The sequence below is a fragment of the Polyodon spathula genome, chromosome 5 (assembly GCF_017654505.1).
Source record: "Polyodon spathula isolate WHYD16114869_AA chromosome 5, ASM1765450v1, whole genome shotgun sequence".
NCBI lineage: Eukaryota > Metazoa > Chordata > Actinopteri > Acipenseriformes > Polyodontidae > Polyodon > Polyodon spathula.
Genome location: NC_054538.1, coordinates 51,295,403 through 51,317,113, shown reverse-complemented (window position 1 = coordinate 51,317,113; position 21,711 = coordinate 51,295,403). Strand labels below are relative to the sequence as shown.

The 21,711-nt window shown below is 38.3% G+C and overlaps 1 protein-coding gene across 1 annotated transcript; it reads right to left on the bottom strand.

The window, feature by feature from the left end:
- Positions 1-8,902: 8,902 nt before the first annotated feature.
- On the bottom strand, positions 8,903-21,003 carry rhoua (ras homolog family member Ua). Its single transcript, XM_041250736.1, has 3 exons — positions 20,405-21,003; positions 19,310-19,368; positions 8,903-12,025 (listed from the first exon to the last, which is right to left on the bottom strand). The coding sequence occupies exons 1-3, from the start codon at positions 20,652-20,654 to the stop codon at positions 11,570-11,572; spliced, it is 765 nt and encodes a 254-aa protein (XP_041106670.1). The 5' UTR covers positions 20,655-21,003; the 3' UTR covers positions 8,903-11,569.
- Between the last annotated feature and the right edge of the window lie 708 nt (positions 21,004-21,711).

Sequence of the window (21,711 nt, the reverse complement as noted above, 5' to 3'; positions counted from 1 at the left end):
AGGAGAACAGAACAAAGCTAAAATACAAAACTATCGAATCAGTGAAGGCGACTGCCCAGCTTAACCAAGGCATTTGTTTTGGTGTTCATAATCTTGTTTTTGTTTAAATATTTATTTTCACTCTGTGAGCCAGTCTTTTTGTTAAACTTTTATTTTTGTTATTTAAAAAAAGAAAACGGCGCAAGCGCCACTGCACCGTATCTGCAGTGTCTGAGTTCTTCCTTCATCTGGCCTGACGTCACCACTAAAGCCATCCTTGTCACTGTCCTATATAACTGATTTGCAACCCTGTCCAGGGTCCTTCTGTTGTTCTTGTGTGCCTTAGTTTAGCTTGCTTGGTTGCAGGTGTTAGATTACACTATGCACAAATTATCCTGCAGACCCCCTGTAGGTGTGTCATGCACTATGTATATATATTCATTACATAACTTGGTTGGCATTCTGTACAAATTCTGATACCTAAGTAGACCCTCAGTGATTTGTATTTTGTATTTCTCGTAGGTGTCTGGTAGTGAGTCATTATTAGTCAAAGCTATTTTCAATTGTACAGGGTTGAGGTTTTGTTTTCAAGTGGTGTTGGTGTTGAGGCAGAAATCTGAGCTGGTTTCCACAGGCTCAATGTCATACTCCCCTCTCCCATTTGGAATCCATTGAGAACCAGAGGGCCCCTTCTTTATCAAGAAGATCAGCTCTATGGTTATGAGTTTTGTACAGGCTTTAACATTAACAATACTAATAGGTGGAGTGCGCTGATGTGTTAAGGTGAGAATATGCAGCAGTAAAGGGGCACACGTGAGGGGTGTACTGGAGGCTGAAGAGTATCCACGAGCATGCCATATGGGCAAATACTCCATGAAGTGTTGCAAACCCAGGCTGAATCTGAAAGAATGTTACATGGTTGGAGAAAGTCAGCAATGTGTTGAAGGACCCATGCCACAACAGCCAATGTGCTGATGGGCAGTTGAACTGAAAACCCAGTGCGGTAGGCAGTTTTCCCTCAATGCAATAACATGAACTGTCCACATAAATGTCTGTGGCATTTTCCTGTGAGACTGTTAGAAAAGGGCTTAACATGTGTGGCTGTGTGGTGTGCACTCATGTGGGGTACCTTGATACAGCAGACTTCCAGCCAACATGCGTGGTCCTGGCACATGTTTTTCTTGGAAATCCCTGTCCTGTAACATAAGAGTCCAGAGTGCCATCCTTAATGCAGCCTTTCAGGAGCAATTCTGTGGGGGTGTAGCAAGTATTTAACACAATTGTGTTAAGTTCTGTAATATCCGTCAAATGTTTAAAAGCCCAAAATTTTACAAGCAAATGTTTCTCACAAGCACTGTATGTCAATTCTACTGGTGTCAGCATTTTAGAGGTGTATGGAACAGGATGCAGCTTGCCATGTCTAGATTGTATTAGAACCGCATGAGAGTGAAAATTCCAAAGCTGCAATCTTGAAAGGGAAGCTCTGTCAGGGCTGAGTAAGATAGGCACAGCTAACAAAGCTGGCTATTGATTTAGTGTGTTGTGGACCCCAATTCCATTCTACCCCCTTTTACAATAAGTCATACAACGGTGTGCTAATGGTAGATAAACCTTCAATGAAATCTCTGCAGTAACCTACTAAACCCAGGAAGTGCAGTGCAGTTACCGAAGTAGGAAGTGGGAGGCGCTGTACGGTTGATCAGGGGTGCAACCATTTCTACCAATTGTAACCCTAAAAACTTTGTTTCTGTTTTGGAATTTTTTCATGTGAACCTTGAAGCAGTTTTGTTGCAATTTGAGAAGCTCCTCTAAAAAGAGGAGATGATTCAGTTTGTTACAACAAACCATTTACACACTGTTATAAATTATGGGGTGTCAAGAAGGTTTTCAGAGAGTTGGCCACATGCTGGTGGAAAATTGAGGGGTTATTATGACTTCCCTGTGCTAAACAAGTCCAAATATATTGCTGACTGTCAAGTAAATGCACATTTGTACTGACATTCCTGTGTGAGTGAGATAGACCAAAATTCATTTTGAAATATCAAACACTGTAAACCATTTAGCAGTTGGATTTAGTTTTGCTGTTGTGTCTGGTGCTGATGCCACCGGAGGGGCACAGGCTGGGATTGCATCATTTAGCTTATTGTAGTCAATAGTTAATTGCCAGGAGCTGTCTTGTTTTCAAACAGGCCAGATTGGGGAGTTGTTTCTTTGATGCACATTTTAGTAAAAAGCCCTGCTATAACAATGGTTCAACAACTGTGGCAATATGACTGTCTGCCTCCATATGGAAGCGATATTGCTTATTGCAGGAGGGTCTGTGCCCTGAATATTTACACAGACAGCTATATACCCAGAGAGATGCTTGTGTAACAAAAGCAGAAATGTTAGCTGTCACCATGGTTTTAATCAGTTCAATGAGTTCAATGGTTAAGCTTGCATGATCATACAGTTCTGCTTTCTCAATAGCAAACACACAGTCAAAAATTCATTGTCTCCCCCTAGACTACATTTTTTCACAGCACTCTGTTAGCCAAGTCAATGACATACCCATGTTTTTTTTTCCATGTAATCAGAGCCCATAATACAGTGCCTATAGAAAATTTGCACCCCCTTGAACTTTTTTCACATTTTGTTGTGTCAGTGCCTCAGAGTTTCTTGCATTTAAATTATTTTTTCACTTATCTACACACCAGACCACACTATTAAGGGGAAAAAGGTTTTTATTGAGGAAAAAAATATATATATATTAAAAATACAAAACTGAAAAATTGGATAAGTCTCCATCCCCCCTGAGTTAATACTTGGTGGAAGCACCTTTGGCAGCAATTACAGCTGTGAGTCTGTTGAGATAGGTCTCTACCAACTTTGCACACCTACATTTGGCAATATTTGACCATTCTTCTTTACACAACTGTTCAACCTCTGGGTCAAGTTACTTGGGGAGTGTTGATGGACAGCAATCTTCAAGTCATGCCACAAATTTTCAATTGGATTTAGGTGGGGGCTCTAACTGGGCCACTTAAGGACATTACCTTTTTGTTCCTTAGCCACTCCAGTGTAGCTTTGGCTGTGTGGTTTGGGCCATTTTCATGCTGAAAGGTGAACTTCCGTCCCAGTTTCAGCTTTCTTGCAGAGGGCAGCAGGTTTTCCTCAAGGACTTCTCTGTACTTTGCTCCATTTATTTTCCTTTCTCTCCAGACAAGTGCCCGTCCTTGCCGATGAGAAACATCCCCATAATATGATGCTGCCACCACCATGCTTCACAGTAGGGATGGTGTTCTTTGGGTGATGTGTTGTGTTGGGTTTGTGCCAAACATTTAGGCCAAAGGGTTCCATTTTAGTTTTGTCGGACCACACAACTTTTTGCCACATGGCTACAGAATCTCCCGAGTGTTGTTTTGCATACTTCAAACGGGATTCAAGGTGGGCTTTCTTGAGTAATGATTCCTTCTTGCCACCCTACCATACAGGCCAGATTTGTGGAGTGCTTGGGATATTGTTGTCACATGCACACTTTGACCAGTCTTGGCCATAAAAGCCTGCAGCTCTTGTAAAGTTGTCATTGGCCTCTTGGTAGCCTCTCTGATCAGGCTCCTTCTTGCTCAGTCATCCAGTTTTGAGGGATAGCCAGATCTAGGCAGGATCTTGCTAATGCCATACACCTTCCACTTCTTAATAATCATCTTGACTGTGCTCCAAGGGATTTTTTTTTATTAATAAATTTAGTCGTCTCCAAATTTTTACCCCAGTTTTGTCTCCAATTTAGTGTGCCCAATTATTATCTATATCCTTGGCTTACTGCTCGCAACCCCCCCCCGCCGACTCATGGAATGGAGGCTGGAGCATGCGTCCTCCGAAACGTGCTCCTGCCTATCCATCATTTTTCGCACTGCTGATCCACAGCGAGGCCACCAGACCTATAGCGCCGGAGGATAACACAGATCTGGCGGTTCCACTGCAGAACTACAGATGCCCTGTCGGCCACAGGTGTCGCTGATGCGTGGTGTGCCATGGATTCCCCTGCCGACCTAAGCCCTCCCTACCCGCGCAGCGCTTAGCCAATTGTGCGCCACCCCCTAGGAACTCCCGGTCACGGTCGGTTGTGACATAGCCTGGACTCAAACCTGCAATACCCAGACTATAGGGCACATCCTGCACTCCACGTGGAGCGCCTTTACTGGATGCTCCACTCGAGAGCCTGCTCTAAGGGATATTTAAGGCCTTTGATATTTTTTTATACCCATCCCGTCTGTGCCTTTCAACAATTTTGTCCCGGAGTTCTTTTGAAAGCTTAGTGCTCATGGTTGAGTCTTTGCTTTGAAATGCACTACCCAGCAGAGGGAACCTACAGGAACTGAGGAATTTATCCTGAAATCATGTGAATCACTACAATTTAACACAGATGGAGGCCACTTAACTTGTTGTGTGATTTTGAAGGTGATTGGTTACGCCTGAACTAATTTAGGATTGCTATTACAAGGGGGGTGGACACTTACCAAACCAAGCTATTTCAGTTTTTATTTTTAATGAATTTTCTACAAATTTTTAGAATATTTTTTTCACTTGGAAGTTGTGGGGTAGGATGTGTAGATAAATGAAAAAGAAAACTATTTTAATGCATTTTAATTCCAAGCTACAGTATAAGGCAACAAAGCTTGAACATCTTGAAAGGGGGTGTAGAGTTCCTATAGGCTCTGTAGATATTTTATCTGGCAAAGCACAATTTACACACTTCCATTTCCCTTTCAATTGTTATAGGTTTTGACAACCTGCCTTGCACACTACAGCCTTCAACCCTCTTCTTTCAATTGTTTTATTTGATGCAAAAGGTGACTCTCAGGCTGTATGGTATGAACGATAGTTAAGGATGCACCAACAAACTTAATTGGTTTGGAATGGACCCATTTCGATCATATCCTGAAATATCTGTTTAAGTTAATCTAATTCCCTTTGCAGGTCCTGGTAGGGCCATTTCTCATTATTTTTACAGTTTTGTCAATTCTATCCTCTCTCGCTGATCTGGGAATCTCTGGCACTGCTCTGGCCTGGTTCTCCTCCTACCTCTCTGACCGCACCTACCAGGTAAGCTGGTGTGGCTCAATCTGTTGGAATGAGATTGTGAGTGAAGGAAACTACAAGCTTAAACATAACAATTGCTATGTGTCCTGATTATATACCAGCACACTACTTGTTTTGTGTCATTTTGTGTCTGTTTTGTTTGTCTATTTGTTTTGGCACCTGTGCCGTTTGATTGTGTTTTGTTTTGTTAAAACCTTTTTTTATAATTAAAACACGCCACAGCACTTTCATACCCCAGTGCTGTCTATGTGTGCTACTTCTTCCGGGTCTGACCTCACCACAAAGCCATCCGCCTGGAACTGCCACTCTTCTGCCACTCACCTCCTTCCTATAGACTCCTTCTCCTAACTCTGTAGACTCTGCTACCTCCTCCCTCACCTCCCCACTGTGTCCCCTCACCTCCCAACCTGGCTCTCCTCTGTGGTCTGCTCAGCAAGAACCAAACTGCGCTCTGCTGAAAAGAAATGGAAGAGAAACAAACTCCCTGCTGCCATAGATTCCCACTGCTCCCTCCTCTCCTCCTCCTCTGCTAAACACTCCAATTTCCAAACTATTATCCAGTCCTCCACTAACAACCCCCGGAAACTATTCTCTACCTTGTTCTCCCTCCTCAACTCTCCTCCTCTATCTCCTCTGACGATTTTGCCTCTTCTCTAAAATCTCTGATATCCGCAACTTCTTTAACATCTCTCACTCCCCCTACCCCTCCCCCTCCCGCTCCAACCCCAACACCCTCTGCCTCCCCTATTAACTCATCCTCCTTCTCTCCCCTCTCAGACTCTGACCTCTCCACCCTCCTCCAGGGCCACAAACCCACCACGTGCGCCCTGGACGCCCCCCCCCCCCCCCCCCCCCCCCCCCTCTCCCCTCTCCTCTTCTAAGTTGCTCGAAAGACGAGATGCTCCTCTCTTTTTGAGAAATCTCTGGAGAGAGGAGAGACCGGAGAAAGGGAAAACAGTTTGTCGGAGATAGGGAGCTCCTCTTACCCTTCTCTCTATCAGAACTACCACCCTGTCTCCCTCTTACCCTTCCTCTCTAAAACCCTTAAGAGGGCAGTACACCGCCATCTCTCTGCTTTCCTGTCTAACCACTCTCTGCTTGACCCTCTCCAATCTGGTTTCCGCTCTGCTCACTCCACTGAAACTGCTTTCCTGTCTGTCACTAACTTGCTAAACTCTGCCTGTGCTGACTCTCTCATCTGTCCTAATTCTCCTTGATCTCCCTTCTGCCTTTGACACTGCCGACCACTATTCTTCTATCCTCTCTTGCTGACCTGGGAATCTCTGGCACTGCTCTGGCCTGGTTCTCCTCCTACCTCTCTGACCGCACCTACCAGGTAAGCTGCTGTGGCTCAACCTTCACAACTCACCCTCTCTAACAGGAGTCCCCCAAGGACCCAAGTCTTGGGTTCTCTCCTGTTCTCTCTCTACACCTGTTTCTCATACCATTTCTATGCTCATGATGCTAAGATCTATCTGTCTGCTATCACCTCCTGGATGCACTCGCATAACCTCAAACTCAACCTCTCTAAATCTGACCTCCTTTTCTTCCCCTCCTCATCTTCCCCCTCCTCGGATCTCCATTCCTGTTTTCTACCATGCTCTCTCCCTCCTCCTCAGCCTAAAAACTCGGAGTAACCCTGCACATCTGCACTCTAGCACGCACCTACTGATTCTTCCTGAGCAAAATACAAAGAATCCGACCCTTCCTCACCAACTACTCCACGCAACTCCTCGTCCAGGCCCTAGTACTCTCCCGCCTATACTATTGCAACTCCTTCCTGGCTGGCCTCCCTGTGTCCGCCACCCATCCACTACAGCTCAACCAGAACTCCGCTGCTCGCCTGGTGATCTCTGCCTCACTTCTCCCACTCTACTCCATTGCTCTGCTCACTCCACTGGTTCCCGATCACCGCTCGCATCCAGTTCAAGACTCTTGTACTCGCCTACCTACCTTGACCAGACTGCACCCAGCTACTTCCAGACCCCCACCCGACCTCTAGGCTCTACCTGCACTAGAAGACTGGCTGTATCTCCGCTATGGTCCGCTGCCTCCAGAGCCCTCCTCCTCCACCCTCGCCCCGCAGTGGTGGAACGACCTTCCTACGAATGTCAGACTGTCCAGTCCTTAACCACCTTCCGGCGCCTCCTCAGGGCACACCTCTTCAGACAACACCTGTAAAACTCAACTCTTCTCTTCTGAATAATATAGCACCTCTGCCTTTAACTTGCACTTATCTGATCCCTATTTTACTGTATTTAATCCTGCACTTAACCCAATCTGTAGTATTTTATATTTTACTTGCACTCGTATCTAACCCGGATGTAACTATCAACACTGTTATCTGCTCTTGAACTGCCCCGATATCAAATTGTACTGTTTTGTATTTGCTCTTATTAGGACTGAAGTATTTTGTATCTTGCTTTTAACTGTACTGTAATTCTTGAAAGGTATTTTTTGTATAGAGCTGTAAGTCGCCCTGGGTAAGGACGCTTGCTAAGAAATAAATAATAATAATAATAATAATAATAATAATAATAATAATAATAATAATATTATTATCCTCATTGATTCCTATATGCAGCTTAAAATGCAAATGTAAGGCAATATAAAGGGTTATTTCCTGTAACTGCAAAATGTATTATTACATTTAGGCAATAAAGTCGGGATAACTAAATATATTTTTAACATAACAACGAGGGGCTTGTAAGAATACTGGTATTCCAATGAGAGGTAAGACATACAGGCTAGTTATGTTGTTATGTGCACCAGGTATATATCCTGAAATGTGAGAATTCTGCCATTGTGTTTTAAAGTCTTGGTTAGTACACCTTTAACTAAGAAATAGCGGACATGCCAATTAAAATACATATTAAATTAGCTGTTAGTACTAAAACATGGGGTTTAAGTTTGACTTGAAGCTGTGAAAATATTCACATAACCTATTAATCCATGGGTCTGTTTTATTAATTGAAACAGAAGAGTCTTCACTGCCAATTTAAACTTCTAATCCTGCTCTTTTGCAGACCTCATTCTGCTGTATTTTATCATCTCTAGTGATGTCAATAAATCACACCTGGTGGAAAACAACAGCAGGATTAATGCCGAGTTAAAAGGCAGCTGTATTAAGATTAATTGATCATTAGGACTGGAAGATAACTTTCTGTTATCGACATCTGGAAATAATTATCACAATATATAGTAAAACATTAAAACTCCCATTAACCGTGACTTCTCCTTTTACTAGTTTTTTCTCTCAACCATGTCTCTGCTTTTAACGTGTGGCTTTTTAAAATGGTCCCAATCCACTGCTATCTCTATAAAGGTGAGACTGAGTTAAAGTACATTCTCTTGGAAGACAGAAGAGCACTAAATGGACCTGTGAAAAGGATATTGGGCCGTATTCTCCACTGTGCTGCAATGAGAAGTCGTGGTACAACTAATGATCCCCCTTTCCATATTTGCACCCATTTCACATTTCTCCTTTACCTAGTATTTTATATTTAGACAAATACTGCATGTCCCTTTAATAGGAGTATTTGTCTTAACTGTCATTTCCAACACAGTTTAATATGGGAAAGTGGAAAATACAGACCATTGAGTCTTAATGGGGTTACCAAAACTACACTGCCTTTGTAGCGTCAGTTAATTTGGTAAATGTCACCTCACTTGAAATACTGTATTTTTAACTACTGTTCTCGGTCCGAGATATTTTCAGTTTTGCTTTTCTGTAAACTGGACTGCAAGATAACAGTGTAATACATAGAACTCACAAAATGTCTACACAGACCTAGATTATGACATAAAACAAACAGGAAATGGATTGAAAAACCACACAGAATAAGTGTAATATTTTATTAGAAAAGAAGTATCAATGACTCCTGTAAAAATCTAAGAAAGTGCAGTTTAGTTACTAAAGGTCTTGTGACAGAGTACAGAGGATACATGTGATTCACTGTAAAACAAACCCCAAGACAGATTACAACATGTATTCAATCTGACTAAATTAACAACATTTGCAAGTTTAGAAATGAATCCCTTGGTTTTCCAGTTGACTATTTCAATAGATTTGCTCAGACAACCTGCTTAATACTGCTATTTCTCAAACAATTGAAGTCATTCAAGGAATGTGACTAAAAGGTGTAATAAAAAGGAAAACTGGCAAAAGGAGTGGGAAACTTTGTAGTAACCCCTGTAAGACTTCTCATTTCACATTCAATATGCAGAAAATAGTTTCCATACATTGGAGTAATTATTCAGTGCGTTTATAATGCACCCCTGCAACAGATAGATATTACTATCCCAAGAGATCTAACCTAGATTCACTCTGTTGAATTATAATTTTAAAAAGATATCTCCACTTGTCAACTTATAATAGTATAATAATAGTAGTAGTGGAATAACTTACAAAAGGGACCTCTGTTGTTTTTTTAGATGCTTCCACATTGAAAATAACCTCACCGGGGATGTGACTGTATTCAGACACAGTAAATCTGTGGTTATCTTGATCTGCATTGTACCTGTTGTCTTTGAAAATGTGCCAACCAGCAATCCAGCTCTGATTTTTAAGATATAGTTCAATGCTTTACATTTATATTAAAAGGTACAGGGGTTGTATTATGATTGTTTATGAAAACGTTTTGATTGGGAAAAAACTAATTAAAAATCATAAGATTTGGTTTTGACTCTCAGTACCTGGTTCCAATTACTATAGACAACTGTATACAGATTAATTGAAGCTTGTACTAAATAATGAATAACATTGCAGACATCCCAGTAAAGTAAAATTATGTGCAATTCATACAGCCAAGGCTGGAATATGTACATTAACACAGTATGCCTAATGGGTTACAGAACTGCTTACAGAAACACATGACTTTAACTATGATGTATGGCAGCAATATATGTGCTGATTTTTTGTATACTGTTATTCACACACTGTGGTCATGAATAGGACTGGGGATAAAACTGAACACATTTCTTCAGTTTAATTGCCCAGCTGATTTCTGACAAATGATGTGTGAATGCGTAAGCAGCATAGTGCTCCCTTTTGGGACAATGCTCGCTGTCTGAGTCCTGCAAGCGGCATTCATTTCAGTCAAAGCGCCAGCATTGGATAAATAATATTGAGTGAAAGCTGAGAAATGTATTTGATTCCCAAGCTGATATAGGATATCTTTTTAAAAAACGTCAACAAACTATCACCGCAACATAGGATACAAAGTTTCTTGTATATACTGTATACTGTGTGTTAACCTTTATAAAAGTGTACCATAGTAAAATCACAGCAAGGGGTAATAAAGCACAGGGAGGACAGCATGGTAAAGCACAAAGAGGTCAGGTAAAGCATATTAAACATGGTAGACCACGGTAAAATACGATAAACACCTAGCATAACTGCAAAATTAGCATGCAAATTTACTGTGGTAAACTTTTATAAGGGAGACATGTTCACCTTTTTGGGGAAAACCTCCCAACACTATCCGTTACATATCAATTGAGGGTCATTCATGTTAATTCCATTGAAAAAAAAACAACAAAAAAACCAATAAGAATATTAAAGTAGCTGATAAACCCATGTTGTCTTACTAACCTAGTAAAAGACTTGATTTAGTTTCAGTTTTCCTGTATCTCTAACATTCATAATGTGGCTAACCATATTGTGGTTTAACTGCACTTCAATCATCAGACAAACACAACCTTTACTTCATATCATAGTACACCTACATTCATTTTTACCATATTACTGAACTAAATATTTGTGTCTTTATTTAAAAAAAAAAACAAAAAAAAAAACATATGCTAGCAATAAAGTTTCAAATTAAGCACAGGAATGTAAAAGATGTGTATCTGAATCGTTGTATATAAATCATATGAAATTGAGCGGGGAATAGAACCACCTTCTTTAACAGACCTTATCCTTTGAATTACATCCAGGCCTATATTACTGTAGAATATATTGGGAATTAAATAATTTCCTATCACCCATTCCTCTTCTGTATTTATTATTTTGAAATGGCACTAAAATATTTTTCTATGTACATTAGGCAATACTTGACTATGAATGGGGAATGGGAAATGGGGAGGGGGTATTCCCCATTTATGCAGCATTGTTATATGTTTAAAAGAACCTTCTAAACACATATAGGTAGTTCCTAGGTCACTGCCTCTGTCCTCTAACCTAGCTTTGATAAAGGCTGTGCAACAGTATTATAAGCCAAACACGATTTCAGGGGGATTGCCAGGTATTGTTCTTGCTCATGCTGCAACAATCTGCATTTGAAACAAAGACAGAACCCTCCTGGGGAGGCTGTGGGACTCGCCGACATTCAGTGCACACTGTCACCAGCACCACTCAAGGATGCGCAAGTCTTCTGAACAAGTGCAAGGAAAAGAAAAATATAAAAACAGGAAATTTATATTGAGCTAATGTAGCTTATATATTATCTCATTCTGTGGCGCAAGTCAGTGGTCCAGTACTGGTTTGGGGGCGATTTCACTATTACAGCTACACAAAACAGCAGTACTTTTTCCACCACGATTTAGAGAGGTTCTTCATTTTGTCAGGAGTCCGTTTTTTAGTTTTTTTCTGCAGCGGTTGGGCGTCTGCGTGTTGGATGCTTGCCACAATTGCAGTGTCAAATACTTCTTTGAGGTTTTTCTGAGTCAGCGCGGAGCACTCCATGTATGAGACAGCTTTTATCTCCTCTGCACAGTGTCGTGCCTCTTCCTGGTCCACTGGCTTCTCTCTGCATTTGGCCAGTTCAATCAGCACTTTCACGTCCTCCCGCAGATCACACTGTGTCCCCACCAGCACTATGGGGGCGCTGGGGCAGTGGCACCGGATTTCATGAACCCATTTCTCGGTCACATTCTGAAATGAGGAAGGACTGACTACACTGAAGCACAGCAAAAAGATGCCTGCGTTGGTGTAGCACATCGGTCGAAGCTTGTCGAATTCATCCTGTATATGAAAAACAAATTGAACCAGATATCATTTTGGATCCCAACAGAGAAAAGGGATTGATTATAGCTATAGATCCTATATGGGACTGGGATCTCAAAAGTATAAGGACATTATCACCTTATTTATAGAAAACTCACCTTTCCTCAACACTTTAATATTAGTTTTGAGAATACTTCTGTTCCATGGAACATATCTTTATCCTAATATCTTAACAATACCAACTCTGCTGCCAGAAAAAAGACCGGTGCAGTTTAATAAATCATTGTAATCTTCTTTAAAAACACAAAGCAACAGCCCTGTGACATATGCAAAACATCAATTCAAATGTTTAATCCTTCTGCTGATACCACGGCTCTCAGGGACGCAGTACCCATGTCCTTTACGCATGCATGGCTTGTCAGGACTCTCAGGTTGCACGTCTGTCCATCTGACACGGGCAGCAGCACTGCATTTTTTTTTTTGTCTTTTGTTTTTTTTTAAATCATGCTGGTAATACACTTGCATTGTGTGAAGTGCAAGCTTCAGCATGTTGGGTGGTTCAAACTCTGCAGCGGTAATTTGGCTTGAAAAACTACTTGTACTTCTTAAAAATATACTTGCCCTCTCCCTCCCTCCCTCCCTACCTGCCCCTCCCCAGCCCTGTACTTGGGAGTTATTCAAATATAAAAATAGCTTCTGTCTGTTTTTCCCCTCTCTTTCTCTATAAGCTGAATCCAACCAGGGGCCAGTTTTTCAAAACTGTGGTAATTGGATTTCCATGTTTGATCTGGATTATATCGTGCAATTGGGTTTTTGAAAACATCGAAATGCGATCGGGATTACTGTGATCAGGATTTCGTTTTAGTAATCCGATCGCACTTTTAGTCACGATTAAATGTTGCAATTGGGTTTTTCAGAATTTAAAGAGGATTATTGTGATCCTACTGCAGAGGTGGATTTAGCTTTTAAATGATGACAAAATATCGATATTTGTTTGAATTGTCATAGCAAACACACATTATATGTCCAAATAGAGTGTTAGAATATAACATTTACATATTTATTTAAGTTTTGTATCGATGCAAGCAAAAAGGAAAACACGTATTTAGTGGCATAGCTTTAATAATAAAGCATAAGCATAAACCTTCACATATGCCTTTTTTCAAAAAAAAAATTGTATTCAATTTAGATTTAGTTATTTAATTTCTGCTAAGTAGGCATAAATAAAATAACCATTACTTGCATGCGCTATATGTGCACTAACATTAAAGTCATTTAGATGTAATCATTATTACCACAATCATATTTCTATTGTTAAATATCAAAGATAACAATTTAAGTACAATAAGGCCTCTTAAAAAAAAAAAAAAAAAAAATATATATATATATATATATATATATATATATATATATATATAAATATATATATAAAGTAATAATTATATATTATAATTCTTGATCGGATGAATAAATTAAAGACGATTGATCCGCATTTATTTTATTGGTATTGCGTACGGTTTATACACATTATTTTTATTTATTCAAAACATTAATCCGGATTAGTAATAATGGTGTTAGAATAAATAAAACTATTTTATATCAATATAGTAACAAAAAGGCCTAAATATATATATATATATATATATATATATATATATATATATATATATATATATATATATATATATATATACACACACACACATATACAGTATTACAAAACCTGCATCACTTTGATCCAGATTAAAAATTTTGAAAAAGCAGCACTTACTTGTTTTTAAGAGGCCTCATTGATTATATAACCTAATTTAACAAAATAAATTATTGTGATAATTTATTTATGCCTACTAAGCAGAAATTAAATAACGAAATCTAAATTGAATAAAAATAAAACTTTTGAAAAAAAGTTGTGTTTTTAGACATCTTCATCGTCTTCCTCGTTGGTCGGGTGTCCAGCATCTCAGACGAGCTTTAAGGAGGCGTAAGTGAAGGTTTATGTGTATGCTTTTTTATTAAAGCTACACCACTAAATACATGTTTTCCTTTTTGCTTGCATGGTTACAAAACTTAAATAAATATGTAAATATTATATTCTAACACTCTATTTGGACATATAGTGTGTGTTTCCTATAACACTTCAAAGGAAATATCAATATTCTATGATCATTTAAAAGCTAAATCCCCCTCTGCACTAGGATCACAATAATCCTGGTATTTTGGATCAAAGTACCCCTGATTTCCTCTCTAAATTCTGAAAAACCCAACTGCAACATTTAACCGTGATTAAAGGTGCGATCGGATTACCAAAACAAAATCCGGACCACAGTAATCCTGACCGCATTTCGATGTTTTGAACAACCCAATTGCAGAATGTAATCCAGATCAAACACAGAAATCAGATTACCAAAGTTTTGAAAAACCGGCCCCGGTGTTTTAGTTTGTTGCATCACAGATATGAAATCATTGCCAACTATTACTGTTGTTTTGTGGAATGCTGATTTTTCTGGATATTCTTTTAGTTTTGTAACTCCTGAACCCCATATTTTTAAAAGGACTTGTGTAACCTGTCAAGTTTCTCTGCAGTTTTCCTATTTAAATGGCTTTGCACTTGCCACAGGAAAAAAAAAAGGCAGAACATCTTTTTAAAAAAGCACAGCATAATGTATGAGTGATCCTCACTGGAGTTTGATATTATTAAAATGTAGAGAATTTCAACCCACGCTTCTGTTAACTGGTACTTTTCTGTTTGTTCTGACTGACTCATGATTTAGTGGCACTTAAACATTCAAATGGATATTTTAGATTTTAGACAGTTAACGGAAAGCAGACAACAGGAGGTTAACTGATAGGGATTTAGTAATCTCCAATTGATTTTACCCCATGCAGTCGCTGGAAGTTTGTGCCATCAGCCGACTGCTTCTTTTCACTCTGCAGTCCCGCCATGCAGCCAACCCAGCCAGTCTACAGGGGTCGCTGGTGCGCGGTGAGCCGAGAACACCCTGGCCAACCTATTATTTTTTTTTTTTTCGGATGTCTTTTTTTTTTGCCTTCAATTTACAAGTTAGTGTTGTACCAGTTATCTGTTTTCATCCCCAAATATATTAAAGGAAATAGGTGGAATGTCACTCATTTTTGGCAGTGGTTTTGTAACTACAGTTGTCCCGTGTTATACCGCCCCCTTTATAACGCCACCCTTGCATACCGCCAGCTATTCTGTCACCAATATAAAGACAGTGCTATTTTTTTACCCATTATATCGCCCCACCCCGCTGTCCGCCACACGCCACCTTCCCAAGTCAAGCAAATATATAAGCATTTTAATTTCCCTCATTCTAGTGCCAGCAAAATAATTATGATCAATTAAAACAACAAAGTTATGCAGTTCACCTTTGACTCGCTTTCCTAATTCGTTGTTAACTGAACGTTCATACCAATGTCAACACTCCCGCTCCCAAAGCAAAACAGCAAGTACATGGTGAGTCAACCCTACATTTAAACACCAGAGCAAAAGAAGTGAGGCATACTGCTTAAGTGAGGCATACTGTTAATCAAAGGACAATTTGAGACATTCTAAAAAACAAATGGCTTACCTTGATGGAACGGGACAATTTGTTTAACCTGAGAAAGGTTGACGAAGTCTAAAATAAGCGACTTTTATTTGTTTGTTTTTTTAAAGTACGACAAGAGGTTTGTTTGTTTACATGCGAGTTTTACACAAATGAAGGCTGACTTAAACTAAAGCATCAATTCTGTAGAACATTTTTTTTTTTTAACTTTTCGTTTAAAAAAGTGTTTGTCTGTACATATTCAACATCTTTTTAAATGTATTTATTTATTTTTTAAATGCTTAAAAAGGAATGCTGTTGAGCTTAAATTGCTTTGTGAAATAAACAGATGGCATCATTCAACGGGGATAGTATTCAGCAGTCTTACAGTCATACCACAAACAGTAAAGGTCAACTAACCAGTACAGTAAAAATAATAAAATAAATAAATAGTACGCATTTTTGTTTTTATGGAATTGTTAGACACTAAATGAGTGTTTATTTATTTTTTTAACTATAAACTGTTCCTCAAAATTAACTGTAATTACACAACTAAAAAAAAAACATTTGAATTTATTGCAAACATAAAAGGTTGTGTGTTTTTTTAATTTATTTATTTTTTTGACCTTCACTATAACGCCACACTCGCTTATTGCCCGTTTTTGCCCATGGCCCTTAACAGGCGATATAAAGAGGGCTGACTGTAACAACAAATAAAATGGCAGTTTGTCATGGAATTTAGAATGCAGTGGTGCATAGTGATTTATAATGTGAAGCGGCTCATTGGTATGCAAGCCATGGTATATGCTATATATATATATATATATATATATATATATATATATATATATATATATATATATATATATATATATATATATATATATCATATGATGCTGTTTAACCAATCAGAGGTTGTTATTTTTTGATGCTGTTTAGTCTCCATCAGAGGTGGTTATTTTTTGATATTTTTTTTAAATATATATATATATATATATATATTATATTATATATATATATATATATATATACACACACACACACACTTTTTAAATGGCTTTATAATACAACTGTTCTTTCTTTCTGCTTATGCAGTTTAGTAGTTTGTATCCTAGTATACTGTGCTACACAAAATTGGAAGACTTCTAACAAGAGCTGAAATAGAATAAGCAACCTTTAAACTAGTGGGAAAATGTAAAAACACTGCTGCAGGTTTCATTACCTTTACCTTTATAAGTACCTTTTACCGAGTAACACTTATTTACATCATTTTTGACACTCACTGCAGGTTCAGTTTGCCCACGTGGGATGTTGTTGGTTTAGTGAAACAGGGCCAAGGTTCACTGATTTATTATTTTTTTTTTTTTTTAAGAGCTTAACTCGGTAGAATATACTCGCTAGACTAGCAAGCGAGTAAAAAATAAATAAAAATACGGAAAATCATCTAGCAAGTACATTTCTTGCAAATAACCTGAAAATGTAGCGACGTATGCAAATTAGGCCATGATATCACGAAACGTCACAGGGAATTCCCTTTGGCTCCCTAGAATTTGCAGTTGATGGAAAACCATTTTTTCGCACTTATGTCACTACTATTTTTGTAGCAATTTTACCGAGTAACTTATTGATCCTCCCTTGTAACAACTGTAATGGGCTATACTTTTTATTTGAGATGGGAAATCTGAAAACATAAGTGATTTTTTTTCATACAAATCATTATAAGGCTATTCAAATTACACTGATATTTTCTGTTTTAGTGCAGGGTTGTCAAACTCAGTTCCTGGAGGGCCGCAGTGTCTTCTGGCTTTCGTTCCATCTGAGCACTCGATTACTTAATTAATATAATTATTTGATTAACATTTAACACTTCCCTTCAGGACCCGAAATGTTTCATAGGTAGTGTACCTTGGATCAAGTGCATTTTTAAAACCATCAGCTATAAAAGACCTTGAAAAATATTACATATGTCAAATTCAACAAATAATTAGATCAATGATGTTAATTGAGAGTCTAAGTTGGAATGAAAACCAGAAGACCCTGCAGCCCTCGAGGACTGGAGTTTGACACCCCTGTTTTAGTGCAATGTTTTATATTGCAAAAACACAACAAAAGTTGCAAAATAAACAAACTAAATACATTTTGTTATGATGACTAGTATGTTGCACAACAGTGTGCAATATATCTGTCCATAGTGATTTAAGGTACAGATTAAAAGCAGGGTGTAAACCCCCTTGAGGATTCTATACCAGTAGTGACTAGTTTATTCAATGGATTAGTCAACAAAAGACTACAAAATTTTAAAAGCCAGGATAAACCCGGACTTATTTTATTATCACAAAACTGTACTGCTGCAGTTTGTGAGAAATTTAAAATTACTCCTTCTGACAAAATTCTGGGAGTGACTTCTGCTGACAGAAAAACATATCTGGAGCACTGATTGTATATTTAGGTGTACAGTTTCTGATACGATTACAATTCTTATTATAATCCCACTGAAGGAGCCAAGCTGACAATTTTCCCTCGGATAGTGAGCAACTTTCTCATGAGCAGGAGATAGCAAATGAGGACAGAAACATGGTCGAAGTTAAGACCCCCAGATAATCACTTTGTGAATCGGACTTAAGACCCGGTCATAACATAGTCTGCAAAACACACTTAAGACCTTTTTTTGGTCTTATACTGAAGTGAGCTCTGTGAACACGGCCCCAGGCAAGTAAACTGACTGCAAGCAGGATTCCACCAACTAACAACATCTCGTCTCACCACCTACGTCAGCACTAAAGGCTTGTATTTCCTCTTAAACAGTAAGCAGTGGGTGTTCTGAAAAATGTAGCATTATGCATCCTCACATGCTGCTACAACTGTTTAAATAACGCACCTGTCCTTTTTCTTTTCATTGTTAACATCCTGACAACTTTTTACACTTATACTTTAAACTCTGTTGCAAAGCTCTTTTCAAAATGGCCGCTCTAGTGCACTGATGATAGATTAAGGGTTATTGCCATTTTAAATCACTCTTCATGCAGTGATTTAGAGGACAGATCTCAAACCCCAGTGTGCTCAGCCATTTTGAAAAGAGCTTTGAAAAAGACTTTAAAGTTATAAGTGTAAAAAGTTGTCAGGATGTTAACAATGAAAAGAAAAAAGAAAAATATTTTTCGGAACCCCACTACTTACTCTTTAAGCCGGATAATACAAACCTGATTGAGCTGATTTCTGAAATTGGTCTTGGCAGTCAGAAATAGGAAAAATCACATTTGACACATCATTCAGATATTTTATTTGCTTAGAGTTTAGAAACAGAAATTTACTTTGGCTTTAAAAAGGAAAAGACGACTAATGTAGGTTTACACCAGAGAAAAGGTAACAAGATGAAGTTGTTCTTTTTTTTTTCAGAAATATTATTACTCCCATTAAAAACCTAATGTGTTATATTACCTTGCTATTGACAAAAGTAATATTACAGGTTATAAAAAAATTCTTTATAAAAAGAATGTCCTTGATTACCCTAGTACTTTTTATTTCATTTTATTTAGTTTTCAGTGCAGATGCCATAAACTAAGTTATATAAATAGCAGTTGTTATTTTGACAGCAAGTGGCTGAAAACCAGGCTATTTTAAAGATTTTTTTTAACCTCTATAACTGGCAATATGCTTATGCTCATAAAAAGTTATTTTTTATATATTTGAAGTATTCACCAATGAATTGTTTGGTGAAAGTGTACAAATAAATGTTCATTAATTAACCCATACTGACCTGCCCAGCCGTGTCACAGAGCTGAAGTTTCACAGGTCTGCCATCAACAGCCACTACAGCTTGAAAAATGAAAAACAACATGGTCATTAATGAGACTGTTCAACACTTTCTATGAGAAAGTCCTGGCATCTCCCACGTTTGAATGGTTCACTCTAATTAGTTTCCATGTAATGATGCAGAGGGCTGGAAATAGTTCTGTCACTTACACTTAAACTCCAGTTGCCTGCAAAACTTTTCATCTCATTTCACCCAAACCAAGAATCTGGAAAAATCAATGAACTAAAAGTATTTAGTAATACTTTAGTATATAGTAATGAACAAATATAATAATAATAATAATAATAATAATAATAATAATAATAATAATAATAATAATAATAATAATAATCTGTGAGGTTGCCCACTGATCTGTACTCACACAGAAAAAAAAAACACCCAGAAGTTATAAAAACTAGAGAAATACCATTTGTTATGTAAAATAAAAATCTAAAATGAGTAAAAACTTAAGAGCCCCGAAAGGTAAAACTATATTAACATGTATCACTTAGAGCAGTAAACCTTCAAACACAGTGATTGGTGTTATTGGTGTTACATACTTTTTATGTGTGTCTTTTTCACATAGGTGTACATGTTCAGTCTATTTATGTTATCAAAAATAATTATTTATTGGCATAGAAGAGTGCCAATTGAAAGACCTAATTTCATACTTTTTTGAGGAAAGCTTTCTATTCTTCACACCTCCTGGGACTTTCCAATGCAAGGCTGATAAATTCAAAAAAGAGGTAGAGGATAGAACAGACTTGTATCACTCGTCTTCGATTTGTACACATGAACTGACATGGTTACTACATTTAAACAACTGTCAATAGTTACAGATTTACGGATTAATATTCTGTGAAAATATACTAACGTAATTGCATACAAATAATAGATCTTCTAAATTGTGGTACCCCACTATTCAACACAAATTTGATTAACTGAATCATGGCTTCAACTACTATAAATATAATCATGCAGGATTTGGTTTGCATTCAATTAGTTTCTTCTCGATTTAAAGTAAATTGTATTGCCAGATTGTCTCTATTGAATATTTACCTGCAAAGTTATCAAATGCAGTTGGGATGTATTCGTTTGGATATCCATTGGTAGTGTAGCTGACGACAAGGCTTGTTTTACCGACGGCTCCATCCCCGACCAGTACACACTTAACCTTGCGTTCTGTAGCCGAACCGGACCGACATCGTGATGCAGAGGACAACTCCCTGCTCCGCACCCTCCGAGGGGGCACAGGTGGGATTTCCGACACAGAAACGGGTTTGTATTCCGACATTCCCTGTGGCGGCATCACAATTTGATACCAGGCGGTCGACCCCCGTACCCAGTTAACAACACACAGTGGGCCACATTAGGAGATCTGACATCATTCTCTCATTCATTCTCATTCTCTCTTTCTCTCTCTCTCTCTGGTTTGAACAATCTTTCTTTTTTCATTAACCAAAACACCGCTGGTGGTGCCAACCCATTTAAAATAACAAATGTAATATCCAAATGAATAAAACGCAAATCAAATGAAAATGTTGCAATAATATAATAAGATATGAACAGCTGGACTCACTTCCAGTTAAACTCACGTATCTCTAACCCCTACATGGAGCCTTGCTCAGTCCAGTATTCGCATACCCGGTTATCTTAAAAGCATGACATCATTTCGAACCTTTGTAACTCAAAATAAAAATGTGCAGGCTGATTGTTCATTGACCAATCATAGCAGCCACTGGAGAACTCCAGGGACCGCGACAAACGCACGTCTTACTCATTGGGTGACTGGTAAGGCAATCAAAATATCAAACTGTTTCTAAGTTCTTGATTGGTCAAGTGCACATCCTCCCCTACTGATGTATTACAGAGGAGGGTTTATTTCGCTGTCCTTACAAAGGTTACACGACATTCTCCTGTCAGGGCATTGCATTCTGATTGGCTATCATATTATTGTTAATAAGGCAAAGAATAATCCTCTCCCTACACCGAAATCGTAAGCATAAGGGTAGTATCCTACACTGCAGCCATTACATATCTCAAGCAGTTCATGTTTGGCAGTGAATAAGCGTTTTTGTTACAAAAAAAAAAAAAAAAAAAAAAAAGTGACCGTAGGTGCTGACTTCCTCAGTTGTCCTGACAGAAACATATCAGTGTAGTTTACTTAATCAATGCAGGGAAATAAACTCAGTGCTTACAAAGTGAGCAAGAAATGAGCCTGGCAACACAACTGAGGAAGTCGGCACCTCTGGTCAGTTTTTTTTAAGTAACAAAAACGCTTATTCACTGCCAAACATTAACTACTTTAGATGTGTAATGACTGCAGTATAGGATACAAACCTTAAAGTTAGGGTTTCAGTGCAGGT

Coding starts and splice junctions, on each gene's coding strand:
- rhoua (XM_041250736.1), bottom strand. CDS start 20,654: ATGCCGCCACAGGGAATGTCGGAATACAAACCCGTTTCTGTGTCGGAA. Junction 19,369..20,404: donor TGCATTTGATAACTTTGCAG/GTAAATATTCAA, acceptor TCATTTTTCAAG/CTGTAGTGGCTGTTGATGGC. Junction 12,026..19,309: donor TCTGTGACACGGCTGGGCAG/GTCAGTATGGGT, acceptor TTTCATATACAG/GATGAATTCGACAAGCTTCG.